Below are 20,084 nucleotides of genomic sequence, written 5' to 3'. Positions count from 1 at the left end.
ATTGCTATTTATAGGTCAACCACAAGTCGGTAACTGTTTATTTGGGTCGATATTGCATATTAATAATGACATGTATCATATTTTAGAATTTTAAAAGGCGTATGTATTTGATGACTATGATATAATTATTTACTATTTTATTTTTACTTATTCTTAATCAATAATTATTATTATCATTATTGATCTTCTTCATTTTTCCTTCTTATATGTAGCATTGTTGATATCGATTTGAATGTTGAGTTTTCCATTAATACTACACAACTTAACACAAAAACTGTTGTAGCCAAGCCATAAGATTACTACATCCGTTTTCAAATCAAAAACATTGATGATATTCCATATTACAATGAGGTATACTTAATATTATTCATATTTTTCCTTTATATATAATTTTTTTTAATGTGTGTGTGTGTCTATATATATATATATATATATATATATATATATATATATATGTATGTATTTTTACATATCAAGAAATTGGTTTGTCTATCATTGCTACTATAATCGGTTTTGATTTGGAGGAAGGATTGTATTATTTTTATTGTCATGACTGTTCAAAAAAGGTAACTAAAAATGGTGATGATAGTGATGGTGAACCATTTACTTGTAATGGTTGCAGAGGAGTTTCTGATGTATTCGGCAAGTAAGTTCATAATTTTACATTTGTAAACTTCTTGTCTCATGAATCTTTGTTACAATGTTTCAATTTTTATTTCATTGTCCATTAACGTGTCATACAATAATATTTAGGGTAAGGGTCGTAATACGTGTTCAAGATGAAACTGGGTCTGCTTCTTTTGTATTGTTTAACCGTCATGTTAAAGATCTTATTCACCGCGGTAATCATTGGTTGATGGAAAAGATATCAAAGGTAGCGTTATATTATACTATTCTATTAATTTGTACACACGACAAGTTAACTGTATATTGTTATTGCATTTTATTTTAATCGGGATTTATTAACTACCCACATGTTTTATTATAATATTCTTTAGGATCAAGGACGCCAAAAAATTCCCGATGAGTTCAATATGATGCTTAATATGAAGTTTGTTTTTAAAGTTCAGATTTCAAAGTTTAATCTCGAGAAAAATTATCACGCCTACACCATTCATAAGATGACTGATGATGAACTTGTAGTTGGTGCCGTTTTCAAACATTCACCTGCATACAAAGAAAACAGTATTCATTCTGATGGTACTCCTATCAACAAGTCTATTAAGCTAAAATTAAATTAATATAATTTAGCATTTTAACATTGTTAGTAAACATTTATTCTTGATGCTATGACAATATTAATGTTGTTAATTAACATTGTTTTATTAATTTGATACAGGAAAAGAGTGTTTCTGTTGAAGGTGACAATATTAATATTGTTGATCTTGATGCGGTGACACCGACAACTACTTCACTGAAATGCCCTATTGAGGTTGTTACCACCACTGAATCATTTGAATGGTCTTCATCAAAAGATGGTGTTGCTCCTCATACCCTTAAGATTCCAAAAATGGAAAAACTCGAATAAATTTAGCAGTTATGATTATTTGACATTTATCATTGACGATTTTTCTTTCTGGTGGTAGGACAGCGCATTCAAGATTTCATATACCAATTAACTTGAATGAGAAATCGTTTTGTTCTATTACGCCAGGTAACGATGTAGCTGCCGTGTCGAACAAAGCGAGCCTTATAATTTGGGACGAAGCCCCAATGATGCATCGTCATTGTTTCGAAGCAGTTGATAGGACACTTAGAGATATTATCCTTCCTAAGAACAATGATAAACCATTTGGAGGAAAGGCCATTGTATTTGGAGGTGACTTTCGACAAATTCTTCAAGTAATACAAAGAGGAAATTGTTCAGATATTGTGCAGGCATCATTGCATTCATCAAGATTATGGCGTGATTGTACAGTTTTACGTTTGACTGTAAACATAAGGCTTCAGTTCGGTTGTCCAAACAATGATTTCGAAGAGACAAAATCATTTGCTGATTGGATTCTTAAAATTGGTGAAGGTACTATCGGTGGTCCTAATGATGGTGAAGTTGAAGTTGAATTTCCAGAAGATGTGATCATTCCCTCTACGGGTGACCATATTCATTCAATTGTATCCTGCATTTATTCATATTTTCAGAACAATCTTGATAATCCTACGTATATTCAAGATAAAGCTATTTTGGTCCCTACTAATGAAGAAGTTGATGCTATCAACGACTACATGTTAGAATTAATGAAAGATGAAGGGCAAACATATATGAGTTCAAATTCCTTATGTGAGACCGAGAAAGAAGATTCTTTTGAGGAATCAATATACTCTCTGGATGTGTTGAACGCTTATAAGGCCTCCGGAATTCCAAACCATAAACTTATACTAAAAAAAAGGTGTTCCGGTCATGTTGCTTCGTAATATCGACCAAACCAGAGGACTATGCAATGGTACAAGATTTCAAATCATAAGGCTTGGAAGACACGTCATTGAAGCACGAATCATATCTGGTAGATTTTTCAACAAGACTACTTATATACCTCGTATGAAGTTGACCTCATCCGATAAAAAAATTCCATTATGTTTTCAACGTAGGAAATTCCCAATATTTTTTTTTGCTATGACCATTAACAAAAGTCAAGGACAGTCATTATCAAATGTTGGATTATACTTGCGTAGACCTGTCTTCACCCATGCTCAGTTATATGTAGCTGTTTCTCGTGTAACAAACAAAAAAAGGTTTGAAGGTACTCATATGGGACGAGGAAGATCGTTCAACTAATAAAACAAAAAACGTTGTCTACAAAGAGGTCCTGCAACGTTTATAGTTATTTATCGATTTCAATGTTTCTTCTTCACCTTTCAATAATAACAATAGCCATAAAATTTATTTTATAATTATTATGCAATATATATAAATCTTTTTGTAATTTTTTAATACGTTCCCCTACGTTTAACGCGAGTTATAATCTAGTACATCTTTATACCTTAATAAGCATTTAGCCTAAAATGCTGAATTTTAAGAGGTACAATCATTACAACATCATGTACAATGAATTTATGCATTAAGAAATATTGAATTCTGTCACCATTTATGAAGAAGTCATAGATGATAAGATTTTGAACTGGTAAAAGTTTGAATGGGTAAAAGTTTGACCAAGAATTCCTCATATCCAATGGAATTAGTCAAATACGATGTGCACGTTATAAAGCATTTCCACACTCTCTCTCTCACATCCTCTCTCAACCACCTGTCTTCAAGAAACCTTTAAATACGTTCCCCAAAAGCCAGCCTCCACTACAACCACTCATCGCCACCGTCTAAGGCTTCCGTAACCACCGCTATGATCTACAACCTACTAATCACTGTCCACCGCCATCACCACGCAGGAGCCAATGGTCCTGAAATCCATCACCTTCTTCACCATCCTCCTCCTTCATCCTCACTCTGATCACCCTAAATATATCTTCGTTGCCACCGCCTCCAGCGCATATCGGGTTATTTCATTGTTTTTTTTAAATCATATGTATATCAAGGTTAGATTTTCTTGATTTTCTTTTCTAATTTCAACTGTGAAGTTTAGGATTTTTACAGGTACTAATTTCAATATCCTCACATAGCGCTTGCATTTTATGTTGATTACTCACCATTTTAACAATTTTTTGCTTTCATGTTTTAATTTATTGGAGTTTGGAAATGAACAAATAGCGACTAAAGGTCCGACGTTTTTCTTCCTTGCATCAATTCTTATTCAGAACACCATTCATGGCCGTCGTCACCATACCCCCATCTTTCTCTCTTCCTCCATCCCTATCTCTCTAGCAACCACCACATTCGATCAAACAACTTACAATGGAATTTGTGAGGGCTGTGTTCGATTTTTTAATCTGTTGTTGCTTAAAATGAAGATGAATGGTGTTCGTTTCAACTTTGATTTTGGTTTAAAGATTTATGGTTTTGGTTTAATGATTTCTAGGTTTGTGGGTTAAAAAGTTTTTAATTATTTTTCATGGTTCTTGGATTTTTGGGTTAAATATTTCTTGAATTTTTGTTTGAGTAATTGAGTTTTGTCTTTGTCTAAGGGTATTGCAATTTCAACTTCCATTTTCATGGTTGATTTAAGTTGATTTATTTTTCATTTTCTTGATGCAGACCTACAAATCGGACATGGATTATAATTTAGAAGCTATTTATATGTTCATAAACTCATTATTCATTGGTTTTATGTTGATTTTCTTTTTGTGGTCATGTTATAGCACAATAACAACATTTTATATGTGAATAAACTCAATATTTCTTTGTCTTTTTGGAAACGGCATATATGATCTAATTTTGTGGGTTTTTTTGTTGTAGTCCTTGCCAAATCAGCAAACCGTTGATAACCAAGTTTCAAGCTTGTAATTGTCAATGATAGTAGAACATGTAGAGTTGTAGCAGGTAATTATTTTTGATGTTTTAAAAACATCAAGTGTGCAATATTTAAATGTTAATTTAAATGAAAATTGACTTATGACCATCATGCTCTAACTTATAGTTGTACCAAACTAATATATATATATATATATATATATATATATATATATATATATATATATATATATATAGCAAACTAACTAATCTACTCATAAATAACCACCTATGTCTCCACCGAGACTTGAACCCCGGACCTCTCATATGAGATGGTCACTCCATACCGCTAGGCCATTGGCCCTTTGGTGTACCACACTAATATATACTTGGATATTTGCGGTTTTCATATATTAGTTGGATAAAAAGACAAAACAATATTCATTTGTGTTTCATAGTTTACGTTGTATTTATGTTGTTTTCTTAATTAGGCTTAATTTTCATCTATTATTATGTAATCAGGCAATATTCACTAACTAGAAGTCATAACAAGTCTATAAAGACACAAAGAAAAAGATTATTAATGCTAACCTTTTATGTTTATATTAGGCAACAGGTCCATTGCAAGTGAAATATGCATACATCAAGTTGGAAATAAACTTCATTTTCATGTCAATTTAGCAACAATGTAAGTTTTCTTTCTGAAAACCGATCTAAAAAATATCTAAAACTGTCTAGGACAATTTTGTTATTGAACCAATCCATTCATACTTAATATGTGATAAGTTTTTGAAAACAAATCACGAGACTTATCTTGTAACTATTACAAAATTGGACAAAAATACCCTTTTCATTTGGGTACAGTGGAATCACTAGACTTGTTTACTGTTTTGCTACATTAAGGATTGGTTATAAGAACGTGGTTTGGAATCATGGTCATCTAGCTGATGGAAAATCAGAACAAAAGACCCCTAGATGACGCAGTATCACTTAAAAATTTAATGTTTTTGTTGCATATAGTTGTTCGTATCATTTTAATCAATTTTCAATTTAATCACTTAACTGACGGGATAAAACCCATAATGTTTTTGGTCAGGTATGAGTTTAATTTGAGTAAAATAGTGAGGTACTTTTTAAAGCCTCAATTTTCTTCATTAAGGATGGCATAATGATTTTGTCATCATGTCGCCTTTATAACAGTGCTAATCTGACATGAAACTTTATCAGATTCATTGTTCAATGGGTTAAGCATTGATTCCTAGAATCCATTTTTTTTTAACAATATACCAATTCGACATGACAATAACCATCCTTCTTATTTATTTTTAGGCTTTACATTCTTTGAGCAGTCAAGATACAATCTCGGATTCGATGAAAGATCTATTGAAATAGACTGGAGCGTTACTTACATTTTATATGACATCTAATTTGGATAAGATTTTTTGTACCTTTTAATAGGTTAGACTAAAAAAGTTTAGTTGGTTGTTATTTGAAGTTAGATAATCATAAACACTTTAATAGTCCTTATAATTTACGTTTGAAATTATATTAATAGTTATAATAACTTCAAAATGATGTGAATTAAAGCAAAAAACAAGGTATCTGATGTAATTATAAGAAAGCATTCAAATATTTGGGTTTATTTTTTATTTTCTTCTTAGGTTAAAATAGGTTTAATTCTAATTCTTTTTCTTTTATTTTGTTTTTCTTTTACTCATATTACAAAATGCTTAGTATTGGGAGATTATAAGAAAAAATTTATGTTGCTATATTTTGCAAATAAAAATCTCTTTTAAGTATACCTTCATGTATATACATCCAAAAAACGCAATACGACCAAGTTCCAGTTGCAGACCAGTTTGCAATTGCAACTAAGGTTGTGGGGTGTCGTGATGAAATTATTGTCGGTATTCCGACATGTCTCATATTGCCGGAGATAAAAAAATGCCTCTCGACCATTTTCTTTACCGCTGATAATGTTTAGCTGTGGATGTTTACTATTTCTAACTCCTTTTTTACCGTTCAAACTCTTATTACTTCTCCCTAATTCTTGACGACAGTAATTTAAAACACCACACCATAACCCTTTTTAAAAATGACAAAAATGACAACTACTGTCACCCTCAATCTAGCCTAATCATTTTTTTTCTTTAAAAAGATATTTTTTCACACCAAGTTAAAACTACTATCAGAATATAAATAAATCAATCAATATGCATGTATTCAATTTATCAACCAGATAGCATTTAATTAAACTATTATAATAATACTAACATTTTAGTCCAAAAAAGTTAAAACAAACAATGATATGAATTTAATGTAAGGGTGGATCTCCTATATAAATAATTAGTCGATCAATATTCGATTAATACAATAATAAGTATTGTACGTAAATATTGGTTTTTGAAGTGTTAAGAAAAAAATAAAATTTATATCCCCTTTGTCCCAAAATTATTGTCCACGTTTAATTTTTTAAGTCTTTTTTGTTCAATTTTGACCTTAAATAATTTATTTTTTGTTATATAATTTTTTATGCAAGATATATATATATATATATATATATATATATATATATATATATATATATATTGTTTTTTAAATGCATTTTCATTATTATAGGTTTCATCAAAAATTAAATAACACAAATAAAACTATTTATGGTCAAAGTTGACATGAAAAGACTTCTAAAGTCAAAAGTGGACAATAATTTTACGAGGGAGGAGTATTTGTATTTTCATGTTTGTACAGTTTAGCATACATGTATTTCCATATGTGCAACATGATTATTATTTTATCATAACATATATTTCGTCTAAAAAATGGTTGTAGAAAAAAAGTATATAATAAGATATCTTACGAACGACGAAAGGAGAAAATGAGACGAACAACTAATGGAGAAGTAAGTAGTCAAATCACGACACATATGACAAATATGTCTACAGGACACAATTTTCAACTCGATTACGTTTCGCAATTCCAATTAATAAAGCCTATGGACAAACAATTCAAAATGTAGATATTTATCTTCCAAAATAGGTTTTCTCGTATGACTAATTTTATGTGGTATTATAAAGAGGGATATCACGTGCGAATACAAAAGTATTAGTGAAGTCAGACAAACAATTCAACTTCTGTGAAATCTATAAATAAAATATAGTGTATAAAGAAATGTTGCATGATTAATAATATACAATCAATCATGTGTTCATATACATTTATAAAGAATACCAAATTTTATTTTTAATTCTTATGAATTTCGTTTCTGCTAGAATGAATCTTAATTATAATTGTTCTGATTTAGTATACAATTTGTGCAAAAGAACTATTCACCTCTATAAACTAATTTCTAAAAATCAATTTGCACCCATCGCTTGACGCAGGTAAACGGCTAATATATATATATATATATATATATATATATATATATATATATATATATATATATATGCTTTCAATAATATCAATAACCATTATTTATTTATCAAATAAAAAACATTATTATGATGCATGAATTAACTATTAAATAAATAAAAACTGCTATCCTCCTTAATAAATGAAGGTTTTTTTGCCACATGTCAAAACATGTCAATCTTTCATGAATTTTGATATTTGTCATTTTGTAGTATTTTTGAAATAAATATTATCCACTTGTTAATTTTTGGTTTGTTTCAATTTTTAAAATTAAAGTCATATATTTATATATGTAAAGTATAAAATATGATATATATATATATATATATATATATATATATATATATATATATATATATATATATGATATATTAAATTGCAATAAATATATATCTTCCTTAATTTAAATATATACATTAAAAAATATTTTTTTTACACTTTAATATTTAATCTTTTTTTAAATTAATCCGTGTAATACACGGGTTTCACACCTAGTTATGTATCAAATTATATAGTTATATTTTATTGGTATTGATAAAGTTAATAAAAGGAAGAATCAAAGTTAATCTTAACAACCCGGTTGGTTGATACAGATAAGTCTAAACTAATATATCCTATTATCTACTTTACTATCTAAAGTTTTAAACCAAAAGATAATAAAATTAATACAACCATATTTCATGGAACATGAATAACAAATGAAATACTAATTTTCTATTAGTCATAAATCATACTTAGATATTTTTTCTTAATATTAAACGAAGTATTTGATTTTACAACCGACTGGTGAATTTCGATTAGAAGACATAAATAATAAATAAAGCTTAAAAAAATTACAAATAAAATATATAATGGATTATTTGTTTTATTTTCATTAGATAAATCTATTTTAATTTCCATTATCGTTTATTTGTAATGGAAAAATATGATGATCAATGGATAACTATTATATGGAATTAATGCTTGGTTTGTAATTCAAATCCAGTTGAGATAAGATTTTAGCGCAAAATATTCCGGAAAAGATACCCAAAAGAAATACAGATACGGGATTAGTTTATTCATCTATAAATACAATCTTATTTTTCCTAATCTCCTCAAATTGTCATTTAATCTTTTACACATTGATAAGCTTCAACAATGGCGGGAGGTACTGGAATCGGTTCAGGTAACGGGAAAGCATACCCCGGAAATCTCACACTCAACGTTTTCATCACATGTATGGTGGCGGCCTGCGGTGGTCTGATTTTCGGATACGATATCGGGATTTCAGGTTTAATTAAAACTGATCATCACTTTTTCTATCCTTTAATTAAGAGAAGATAGAAATGTAATCATCTTGTCTTATAATTTTCAGGTGGAGTGACATCTATGTCGCCGTTCTTGAAAGAATTCTTCCCAGCGGTTTACGAGAAGGAATCTAAACTCGTTGCTTCTAGCAACCAGTACTGCAAGTTCAACAGTACCACATTGACCATGTTCACATCTTCGTTATACTTGGCTGCATTGGTGGCTTCATGGTTTGCTTCGGTCATAACCAGGTCTTGTGGTCGGAAAATATCCATGCTTATCGGCGGCTGTGTTTTCTGCGCCGGAGCACTCCTCAATGCCTTTGCTCAAAACGTTCTAATGCTTATTATCGGTCGTATTCTTCTTGGTATTGGTATCGGGTTTGCTAATCAGGTAATCTTTTTATTTGTTTAATCGCATTCCTTTATGTTACGTAAAGATTTGATCTTGATGTGTAGTATATCATATCGCCATGTTCTTGTAGTCTGTGCCTCTATATCTCTCCGAGATGGCTCCTTACAAGTATCGTGGTGCTCTCAACATGATGTTTCAACTATCCATCACCATCGGAATTCTAATCGCCAACGCAGTCAACTACGGATTTGCCCAAATCAAGGGCGGATGGGGGTGGCGTTTGAGTTTGGGAGGAGCCATTGTTCCTGCCATAATCTTTATCGTTGGCTCTCTTTTTCTTCCAGATACCCCAAACTCACTTATCGAACGTGGAAAGGTCACAGAAGCCAAAGCAATGTTACTCAAAATCCGTGGTGTAGACAGTGTCGATGAAGAGTTTAACGATATGGTTGCAGCTAGCGAGGAATCAAAAAAGATTAAACACCCATGGTTTAATCTTCTTCGTAGAAAGTATAGACCACAGTTAACTTTCGCTATCCTCATCCCACTTTTCCAACAACTCACTGGAATGAACGTGTTCATGTTTTATGCCCCCGTTTTGTTCAAAACAATGGGGTTTGGAGATAACGCTTCACTCTTTTCTGCCCTAATCACTGGCATCGTTAACACGTTAGCAACTTTTGTCTCAATCTTTACTGTCGATAAATTTGGAAGAAGAGTTTTGTTCATTCAGGGTGGAATTCAAATGTTTTTGATGCAGGTAATAACAATCTCACATTATTTTAATTAGGGTTTTCGTAACGATTATGAACAACTGGTTATAATATTTAATCGATGTTTATGTATAGGTGGTTATTACGGTTGCAATCGCATTTAAGTTTGGGTTACAAGGAAACCCTGGTGAGCTTGAAATGTGGTTTTCAGTTCTTGTGGTCGTAGCCATTTGCATATACATTGCAGGGTTTGCATGGTCATGGGGTCCATTGGGTTGGCTCGTGCCCAGTGAAATCTTCCCTCTTGAGATCCGATCAGCTGCACAAAGTGTTAATGTTTCCGTCAACATGATCTTTACCTTTTTTGTTGCTCAAATCTTTCTTCAGATGTTGTGTGCCCTCAGGTCATAACTTACTTTCTTTTTATATATCTATATATTATCTAACTTTTAGAGGATGTATTTATATATAATATACATGCATGGGTGTTTAATTTTCAGGTTTGGGTTGTTTATTTTCTTTATGTTCTGGGTGGTGATCATGACTGGTTTCATCTACAAATATTTGCCGGAGACAAAGGGAATTCCCATCGAAGAGATGGCCGGAGTTTGGAAAGAGCACCCCGTTTGGAAAAGATTTGTTCCGGTGGTTGACGAAGAACTGGCTCCCGTGGGTGATAATAAAGAAAACGATGATAAAGAGAAAAATATAAGTTAGAGGCTTTTCCGATTTTAGTTCGTAGTGCAAGTTTATTTAGGAATTTGTTATTAGCGTTTTAGGGTTTCATGGTTTTTAGTTTTTATTAGTTTTATATTAGGTCTATCAAGTGTTTTTTGAAACGATATCAAGTGTTACTAATTAATTTTTATAATTAGGTTAATTTTTTTTTTTTTAAATTAAATATCCTCGTACCCTTCTTTCTATCAATCTTTCTACCTTTTCCAAAAAAAAATGTTTGTATTAAAAAAAGTTGGTTACATATTTAAGAAAACCAAGTTAAATCCCTTGACTTTTAGATTTAAATTAGCCAGCAAATTAATCTTTTTTTTTGTTTTTTAACAACAATCTCTACTTCTTAATTGCCTAACAAGTGTACCAACCAAAAGGCGTATTTCACTATCTTGTGAAATATGCCATAGTATTTTTTAAATGATATGAACTCTCATTCCGCTTTTAAAAAAAATATAACTATGCTAATTAATACTACTACTACAGAGACGGAACGAAGAATACCGAGGCGACTTGATTGAGATACAATGCGTCATCATTTAAATGACTAAGATATAATCTTGGAACAATGGAACTTGATAGACACGTCGTTTAAATGACTAAGATATAATTAATGTTGTCGTTAAGAAACAAGGATGAGAATCCTTGGGCAGTAAGGCAACTAAGATAATATGTACATAGTATCCCTATGTGAATTGTTAGGTACTGAGGCAACCACACAAGTCAGGGGGCATATAGCTAGAGATTGTGGTTGAGGGAATCTTTAATGCGTGGATGAAGGTTTAGTTCCCCATGCGTCACACATCGTTGGATATCAAATGAGATATTTGGATGGATGAATGTTAGGTACTATAATCCAAATAAAAGACTACAATACAAAGTTGAGTTAGAGATCGGATTTCCGGCATGCAAAGAGCTTAGATCTAAGATTACACGGAGTCTTGGATGTGTTGTATGATCATGTTTGCACGTTTTGAGATTTCGGTCATATATTTCTAATGAGAGAGAAATATGTTGCTAGTGTTTCTAAGAGAGATCCCGAGAAATTAATTAAGTGGACAAATGTCATTTATGAAAACCTCATGACCCGTGGACGTGATAATTTGTTGCACAAGTCATTAGAAAGAGGTGGTGAGAACAATATCAAAAGGTTAGTTATGGGAAACTCAATTGCCCATGGAAGTTTTAATCTTTTGCATGGGTTTTGAGCAAGAGGCTAGCTATAAGAAAATATCATTTGTAACGACCCAAATTTTTAACGAATTTTTTTCATTTTTAATAAATAAAACATAATTGCATAAACCATGAAATCTTAATATAATTGTTTTCAAACCAACGATTCATTACAACTTATTCAAATCATCAAAGTGACTCCAAAACATATTAGTAAAAGTGAGAGAGATAGAGTGCACGCCGCGCCATCATGTCTTGCCCTTGCCATTGGGCTCGGATGTACCTGAAACAAATCAACAACCTGTAAACGAAATGCTTAGTGAGTTCTCCAGAGCATACCACACACTACACATACACATATCATGTTAGCTAGCTAAAGCTACACACATATCACATAAGCTATGCATACATAAAACCTGTAAGAGTATCATGGGCTACCCCACATGGTCTTTACCTAGGACTGCCATGGGCTACCCCACATGGTCTTACATCCAATGTCATGGGCTACCTTGCAAGGTCTTTGTAGCACCTAGTTCTCGGTACGTATTAATTCTTTAAAATATTTTGCATTTTGGCCTTGGACTCGGCGAGTTAAAGGACCAACTCGCCGAGTAGAAGCAAGATGAGACGTGGGGTTTAAGCAGTGAACTCGACAAACCCGGTCCCGGACTCGGCGAGTAGGCCTTGTCTGGACAAAAACCCTAATTCGAGGGTTTGCACCCTATTTAAACACCTTAACTTGGCCTCCTTCGTCTCAATTACTCCCAGAAGACCCCCATAGCAAACCCTAGCCGTTATTGAAGCAATCTACGACATTTGGAGTGATTTTGGTGCTTTTGTGACCTAAGGAAGGAAGGAAAAGCTTGAAGGATCAAGAGGAGGCTAGACGGATCCGATTTTGAGCATCATTTGTAGTCTACAGAAGGTATTAAGTCTATACCTTGTTTGTTCCTTTGATAGATCCCATTTTGTGGAGTTTTAGGGTTTTTTTAAGCCATTTTGGTCACCAACCATGATTGCAAGCATGGTTTGGGGTTGATGTTTTGGATCTGGGTCCTTAGAGGGGTTACAAGGCAGAAAGGAGTGGCTCTTGCACTCAAAGAAGGCCCCATGCATTGTAAGAGCTTGTTTTAGGACCTTTTGAGCTCAAAGTCCCATGCAAGCACGTAAAGGTTGTAACTTTACGTGCTAGATCGATTGTAGAAGCATAGATCTATCTTTTGATCAAGGGTTGTACATCAGAAACTGAAGATTTAATGAGTGGATGTGACCAACTCGGCGAGTCCAAGGTTTCTGTCCCATATTAGTTATGGGTCGAAAGGACCTAGTTGAGTGTGGAAAGGTTTTAGGGAGTCCCGGGGAGTGACCCAACATTCTGGACTAAGCCATTGTTCTGGAAGTTCATGGGACTCGGCGAGTGCATGAACAGACTCGGTGAGTCCAAGGCAATCTTCTAAGGATGAAGATGAACTCGACGAGTTGTTCGTCAACTCGGCGAGTCGAGCACAGAACTTGTTCTTCAGATAAGGTGAACTCGACGAGTTGTTCATCAACTCGGCGAGTCGGATGAGTTTTCATGTGATGTTCATATGATGGAAGAACTCGTCGAGTTGACGGCCCAACTCGACGAGTGGGGTCATGGATAAGGGCGAGTAAAGAGTGAGGGACTCGGCGAGTTGATGGCCCAACTCGGCGAGTCGGGTCAACTTGAAGTTGACTTTGACTTAGACTTAAATTGGGGGGGGGTAAAATGGTCATTTTACCCTAAGAACAGTTAGCAATTTATGACTAAGTGTTTTGTGGGAATTATAGCCTGAGGATTTTTAGAGCAGCAACGGCAGCAGTCAGAGGATTCCCGCACATATCAGCAGCTACTACGAGGTGAGTTACCTTCCAATAGCGGTAGGTCTACAGCCACAATGCCGACCCACCAGTAGGAGTCGTATGTTAGATGATTGTTCGTGTGATATTCATCTAGGTTTGCTACTACCTGATATGTTATATGCTGGCATGATATGTTATATGCGATAGTAGTAGAGTTCGGTTGTTAGGACCGAAGGGTAGGTCAGACACCCCAGATGTGTCATTCCCATGCATGAGGCCAAAACTCCCATCAAGACTCCATTTTTATGATACTAAAGGACCAAGGGACCTCAGATCTATCATTCCCACTTTCAGTAGTTCCTTAACTCACAAATGGAAGTCTAAAATCAACCAAAAGGGACAAGGTAGAAAACCCTAACTAAATCTAAACATTTAAGATGAAAGATCCAAGCTTTTTACCTCCAGCAGCTTTGCAAGATGACTATGATGCAGGATCTTGAAGCACCAACTCGTTCAAGCTTGTTTAACCACCTCTTCTTCTTGGAGTGAACACTAAAAGGGCCATAATGCACTTTTTAAAGCTCAAAATGATCTCACAAGTTTCTCTGGAGTGTAAGGACGTTCTAAGGTTGTGGAGGCTCTCTAGGGTTAAGTCCAAGGGACCTAAGGTCGCTTAAATAGGCGTCATGTTCGAAAAATAGCGTTTTGGACCCCATGGCACGTACGCCCGGCGTACTTTTGGTACGCCCAGCGCATGTCCAGCTCCTCCGCAACCAACCATGCATAGTACGCTAAGTGTACACTTCGTACGCTCAACGTACTCAAAGGACCAATTATGATAAGATGTAATTTCTTGAGGGTTTTAAGTCATACCAGATTTAAGGTGTTACATCTTCCATATACAACATCATGTATGTTATTTATGTTGGGTTATGAGGGATCTAAAAGGCCACAAAGGTGTACATTAGAATCAATTAAAGCATTAAGCTTATAAACCAGAAAAGGACTCATGTTTAACCAATCAGTTGCAACTAAAAAAACGAGAAGAAAACTACAAAATATATCTTTGTAGTCTCTAAAACTTCGTAGATCTTGATTGAATGATGAGTGTTAAAAGCCCGACGGAGAGCTTCTCTTTCGTAGTAGCACCCAAGGAACATACCAACAATATATGAATTCACACCATGGACGAACACGCAGAACACCGCAAACCAGAAACTTGGTTTGATGCCTACACGCCACTTAGGAGGTTATGGAGCGTATTTTTGAGATTGGAAGGGTACTGTCGATTTCTAGGCATTTTCTAGAGAGGCCTCATCATCATATCCAACCTAGGATCCACTCTATTTAAAAGGAAGAATTTAAAACCTTAACTGTGACATCCCCAAAATCACGGCCAGAAAAGATCGATTTTGTTTATGCTTTATAAAAATCAGAGTACTTCATTTTATAAAAAGGTTGCGGAATTTGTTCCCAGAAAAACATGATAAATACGTTATTAAAACATTTTCGAAGAAACGTATTTATTTCATTTTAAAATGTTTGGGATGTCATCGTTAATACCGAAACATAAGCATAAACAGAACTTACAATGATTTACACTAGTGATCTACATCTCTTTTAAATCTCTCAGTGTAATGTCACTTCACTTCGTCACCTGTGATATACATAAACTGAGTGGGTCAGGTTGGGAAACCTGGTGAGTACATAGGGTTTTCAACCCACAATAATATAATTATTATGTTCAATCAAACGATCAACCCAATTACCCATCCCCATTATCTTCTTTACTCTTTAAGGATTTAACCTAAGAGTCATCTCTCCTGCATTCGTTTATTCTGAAGTCCCTTACTTCCAGGGTTATAGGACTGGCACTAAATCCATAGCTGCCAATGTTCGTTCATAAAGCACTAATTCCATAGCTGTTATAGTCTATTCATCGGGTACTAAATCCATAGCTACCAGTCTTTATCTAATAGGTACTAAATCCATAGCTACCAATGTTCAACAGGTACTAAGTCCATAGCTACCAATTCCTACAGGTACTAAATCCTTAGCTACCAGCGTCCAACTAATAGGTACTAAGTCCATAGCTACCAATTCCCAACAGGTACTAAATCCATAGCTACCAACGTATACTCACGTCATCTTCTATCTCTCATCATTCATCTACCCATCTCATACCCAACATTTTCGTATATATAAGATACGTATACAGTTTAAGTCCTTTAAAACATGTATAAAACGTTCAACCAGCATAGACAGCAAGTATTCAGATAATATGCACACATAGCACATAGTTTATATAAAATACTTCATATCTATGTGTAAGATGAAAGTAACTATGCACTCACTTGAGAAGGTGGTGACTCGGTACTCGGACAACGCTTCGTTTACTTTAAAATAATTTCCTTCGACGAAACCTAGTATTATTACCACTAGATTTTAGTCTAATATTTACCGTGACTAATTATTAGTCTTATTATTATTATTATTATATAAGCATTTAAACAATACTTTCCAACCACTATGTACAGACAGGGGCGAGACATAAAACACCGAAGGGCAGGACCATTTTGGCATATAGCACTTCTGAAATCCAACAACCCTATGCGGCCCTTTAAACTAGATTCCTCGTACCGCGAGTAGTTAAAAAGATATTATAAAGACACTTATATAAGTCATAATAATAGCTCAAATATTTATTATAAATTTATAATAACAATACTAATTTTAAATATAAACTATATTTAAAATAGGGTAAGCATAACTTACTTACAAGGGGATTTTAGCTAGGAGTCGGGCTCTGTAGGGGCAGAACTTTGTCGCTGAATCTTTCTAAGAAAGATTCGTGCAGCGCTTCAGCGCTCACCTTACTATACTAAAACTACAGAAAGAGAAGTCGAATCACGAGGGACCGAAATGCTCGGGGGATAAGGAGAGAAAGACTCTTGAATCAAGAGAATGGTGCAAGAAATATGAGAGCCCAAGCCTCTTATTTATAGTAATTGAATTTACAAAAACTACCCCCCATAATTACTTAATCACCTTATAGTTATATAAACAACTAAACACCCCTTTATAATACTATTTTAAATAGATTTAAAGATATTTGTACTAAACTAATGTCGAAAGAACTCAACATTAGTCTTATAATGACCGCATCGTCGATACCTTTCTAATGATATATACATATGTATATATATGTGTACGTATATATGATTTATACTTTATTTTAATACGTAAATATGCTATTATAATTTGTAACTCGTTCATACGAACTCCGTTTTTGACGTTCTTTATATCCATGCGTAGGTGGAGACGCACTCTACAACTTTCGTTTAGACCCCTTCGGCTAATTTTGAATTTATTTTTAAAGTTATATTTTTAACAGGCCGGGACAGGATTGGTCCGTTATAATCTCATAACTTCTTCATCCGATGTCCATTTTCGTCTGTCTTTTTATTGTTACGCTACTAATAATGAGATCTTCAATTCTCGTTTAGGTTGTGTCGGCTAAAAATCGCTCGATCTAATATTCGAATTTCGGACTGTACACTGCTAATCCGAAACTTCGAAAAATCGTAACTTCTTCATACGAAGTCAGATTTGGGCGTTCTTTTTATCGAAGTTCTTAGTTTAACATATTCTACGACTTTCGTTTAGAGCGCTAAATCTAAATCTCGCTCTATCATAAATTTACTATTTACGCTTCCCGGCGCCGTGCCGGTTCCGACGCGAAACTTCGACGGGTCATAACTTCTTCGTTATAACTCGGATTTCGGCGTTCTTTATATGTACGGAAACCCTGTGACATATTCTACAACTTGGTTAAGATTATTTATTCTAAATAATCTTTTTGTCAAAAAGTCGTTTTCGACCCCTATTGCCTCTAAATTGACTAGCCCGGATCTGCGGGCGTTACAATTATCTCCCCCTTTGGATGATTACGTCCCGGAATCATCAACGAAACAGGGTCATATAATGACTCCATACGTCATCTCTTCATCCTAGGTAATAATTATAACTTCTACATTCCTTCAATTCTATCTCTTAAACTCATTGACTGTAAGAGTACTCAATTGTGCACCTGCTCTCTACCTCAAGTTAGACTCCAAATTATGACCTTCAAGTCACAATCTCGATCCTTGCTGGATACGGACTTGAGATAAGTTCTTTTATTACTAATATAGATTGATGTGTCATATTCTAATGACCTATCATCGTATGTTGCAACACTTAGACTTAGGTCTCTTAGAGTTAAATTCTAAAACAGACTATGCCTTCCTTCATGTTCTAATGTGATATAATCACACTTTAACATTAGGCATTTCTAGCCACCAACTTCTTTAACAACGAGTGCGATACTTCTATTGATCGCTTTGATTTCAACTGTTTGGTTTAAGTCGGACGCTACATCAAACTTGGTCCTCTGAGCCACACAACATACTCATCGTAGTCGGACTCGATTCGATATGACCACTAGGGTCGGAATATCTACAATCTTCTTAGTCATTACCGAAACGATGGTAACAACACACTTGAATAAAACGAAATCAATTACTAGCTTCTTGGTAACCATGTGACTTTCCCTGATCCAAGTGTGAGTCCTGTGCTTCCGGTAGTATAGGCCTCTACTACCATTCACACCTACTCATACTCGTCCCAAGTATTGTCTCGCAGTTTCCCAAGTCACCATGCAGCAAATCATACAATCATTCAACACATCAGATAACAAAACGAAGGTTTTATATTAATTCTTGAAACGATTACATAGGTGTTCAAGTTCACCCTAGACTATGCCTCTACTAGGCTACATCATACGAAACTATGCTACTGCATAATCCGATCTTCGGGTAAGAAGTCCTCATTCTTGATTCCTCGCATGGTTCTCTGCTTCGTCGAGGATCATGTGAAATGCCCTTGGCCTTGGTGGCATTTCTGGTCTTGCTGCTTTATTTTTCCTTGGGCAGTCTCTGGACATGTGCCCCTTGCCTCCACATCCGTAGCATACTTTGTCATTATGTGTGCAGTCTTTGGAATAGTGACCCGTCCTCCCACACTTGTAACAAGTCACTTCTTCGTTGCACTTCCCACCATGCTTCTTCTTGCATTTATCACACCATCTTGTTTCACCTCCATCTGCTCCTCCGAGTTTTGAGAATTTGCTTTCCTTGTTCGACCTCGAAGATCCCTCAAACTTTCGCTTCTCTCCTGCCTTATCTTTTTCTAGACCCTTTTCTCTAATCTGGGCCTCTACGTTCTTAGGTGCCCTAATAGCTGCTTTTAAGGTAGTTGCCATTTTGACCATTGGACCAAAGTCATTGGGCAGTCCGTTAGCAAACCTATCAATCTTGGAGAGTTCAGTAGGCACCAAGTAGGGAAATAGCTTCATCCTCTCGGTAAATGCGGTGGCATACTCATCAACACTCATCTTCCCTTTCTTCAGGTTCTGAAACTCGTTGTTTAGGTCTATCAGATCTACCTCCGAGCAGTACTGCATTTTCAACTGTTCCAAAAACTCTTCCCACGACATCCTTAAGGCTTCTCCTCGTGGCATCGTATCTGCCAATAGCTTCCACCAGCTCAAGACTCCAGTTTTTAGCTGTCTTACTGCAAAGACAGTCTTCTGTTTCTCATTACAGCTGCAGCTCTCAAACACCATCTCCATCTCAGAGATCCAATCCATAATCTCAACCGGCTTTGGGCTTCTTGAGAGGCTTGGTGGTTTCGCACCCAAGAAGTTCTTGTACATCCGCCCATCCTTGTTGTTTCTCCCTTCTGGGCCATCCCTTTGCTCACCTTGAGTCCCAACTTGACTCACTTGGCGGCTGTAGTTCCCTTCCTCAGATTGCTCGGGAATCAGTTCGGGTTGCTCAATGGGCATGGTAGGTTCGTCCCTATTCAACATCCGTCTCATTTCTTCCCTTTGTTCAGCCAACATAGCCCGAATCATGGCTTGAACTCCAGCCATGGTGACTGGCTCAGGCGCAACTTCTTCTACAACAGGTATTTGCTGAACCACTGGGGGTTGGTTCCTGTTCCCATTTACGTTTACGTTTCCGCTACGGGTCCTTACCATCTCGATCTATACACCGAATAAGGTGAATTTAGACCTTTACTTGACGTTTAAATCATCCTTATCACTCAGAAACATTTACATGCTAGTTCTAATACCGTAGTCATACATTTAGAATCCTAAACACATAAGGTTTCCAGATCCGGTCGGCAATAGACCATAGATCCAAACAATT

General features: G+C 34.9%; 2 protein-coding genes across 2 annotated transcripts; both read left to right on the top strand.

Moving 5' to 3' along the window:
* The first annotated feature begins 1,716 nt into the window (after nucleotides 1–1,716).
* Nucleotides 1,717–2,412, top strand: LOC145059502 (uncharacterized). The gene has a single exon (XM_079007347.1). It carries the CDS (start codon nucleotides 1,717–1,719, stop codon nucleotides 2,410–2,412), a length of 696 nt encoding a protein of 231 aa, XP_078863473.1.
* A 6,475-nt stretch (nucleotides 2,413–8,887) lies between these two features.
* On the top strand, nucleotides 8,888–10,821 carry LOC145059501 (sugar carrier protein C-like). The gene is made up of 5 exons (XM_079007346.1): nucleotides 8,888–9,020; nucleotides 9,105–9,430; nucleotides 9,522–10,151; nucleotides 10,240–10,508; nucleotides 10,605–10,821. The coding sequence occupies exons 1-5, from the start codon at nucleotides 8,888–8,890 to the stop codon at nucleotides 10,819–10,821; spliced, it is 1,575 nt and encodes a 524-aa protein (XP_078863472.1).
* The last annotated feature ends 9,263 nt before the right edge of the window (nucleotides 10,822–20,084 follow it).

This window comes from Lactuca serriola, chromosome 6 (assembly GCF_051521515.1).
Source record: "Lactuca serriola cultivar US96UC23 chromosome 6, Lser_US96UC23_V15, whole genome shotgun sequence".
NCBI lineage: Eukaryota > Viridiplantae > Streptophyta > Magnoliopsida > Asterales > Asteraceae > Lactuca > Lactuca serriola.
Note: the sequence above shows the minus strand (reverse complement) of the source record. Positions and strands in the feature narration are given on the sequence as shown.

What these genes read in the sequence shown, in the direction of transcription:
- LOC145059502 (XM_079007347.1), top strand. Translation starts at nt 1,717, where the DNA reads ATGCATCGTCATTGTTTCGAAGCAGTTGATAGGACACTTAGAGATATT.
- LOC145059501 (XM_079007346.1), top strand. Translation starts at nt 8,888, where the DNA reads ATGGCGGGAGGTACTGGAATCGGTTCAGGTAACGGGAAAGCATACCCC. An exon ending in ATACGATATCGGGATTTCAG is followed by an intron (nt 9,021 to 9,104) that starts GTTTAATTAAAA and finishes TATAATTTTCAG; the next exon opens with GTGGAGTGACATCTATGTCG. An exon ending in TTCAAATGTTTTTGATGCAG is followed by an intron (nt 10,152 to 10,239) that starts GTAATAACAATC and finishes GTTTATGTATAG; the next exon opens with GTGGTTATTACGGTTGCAAT.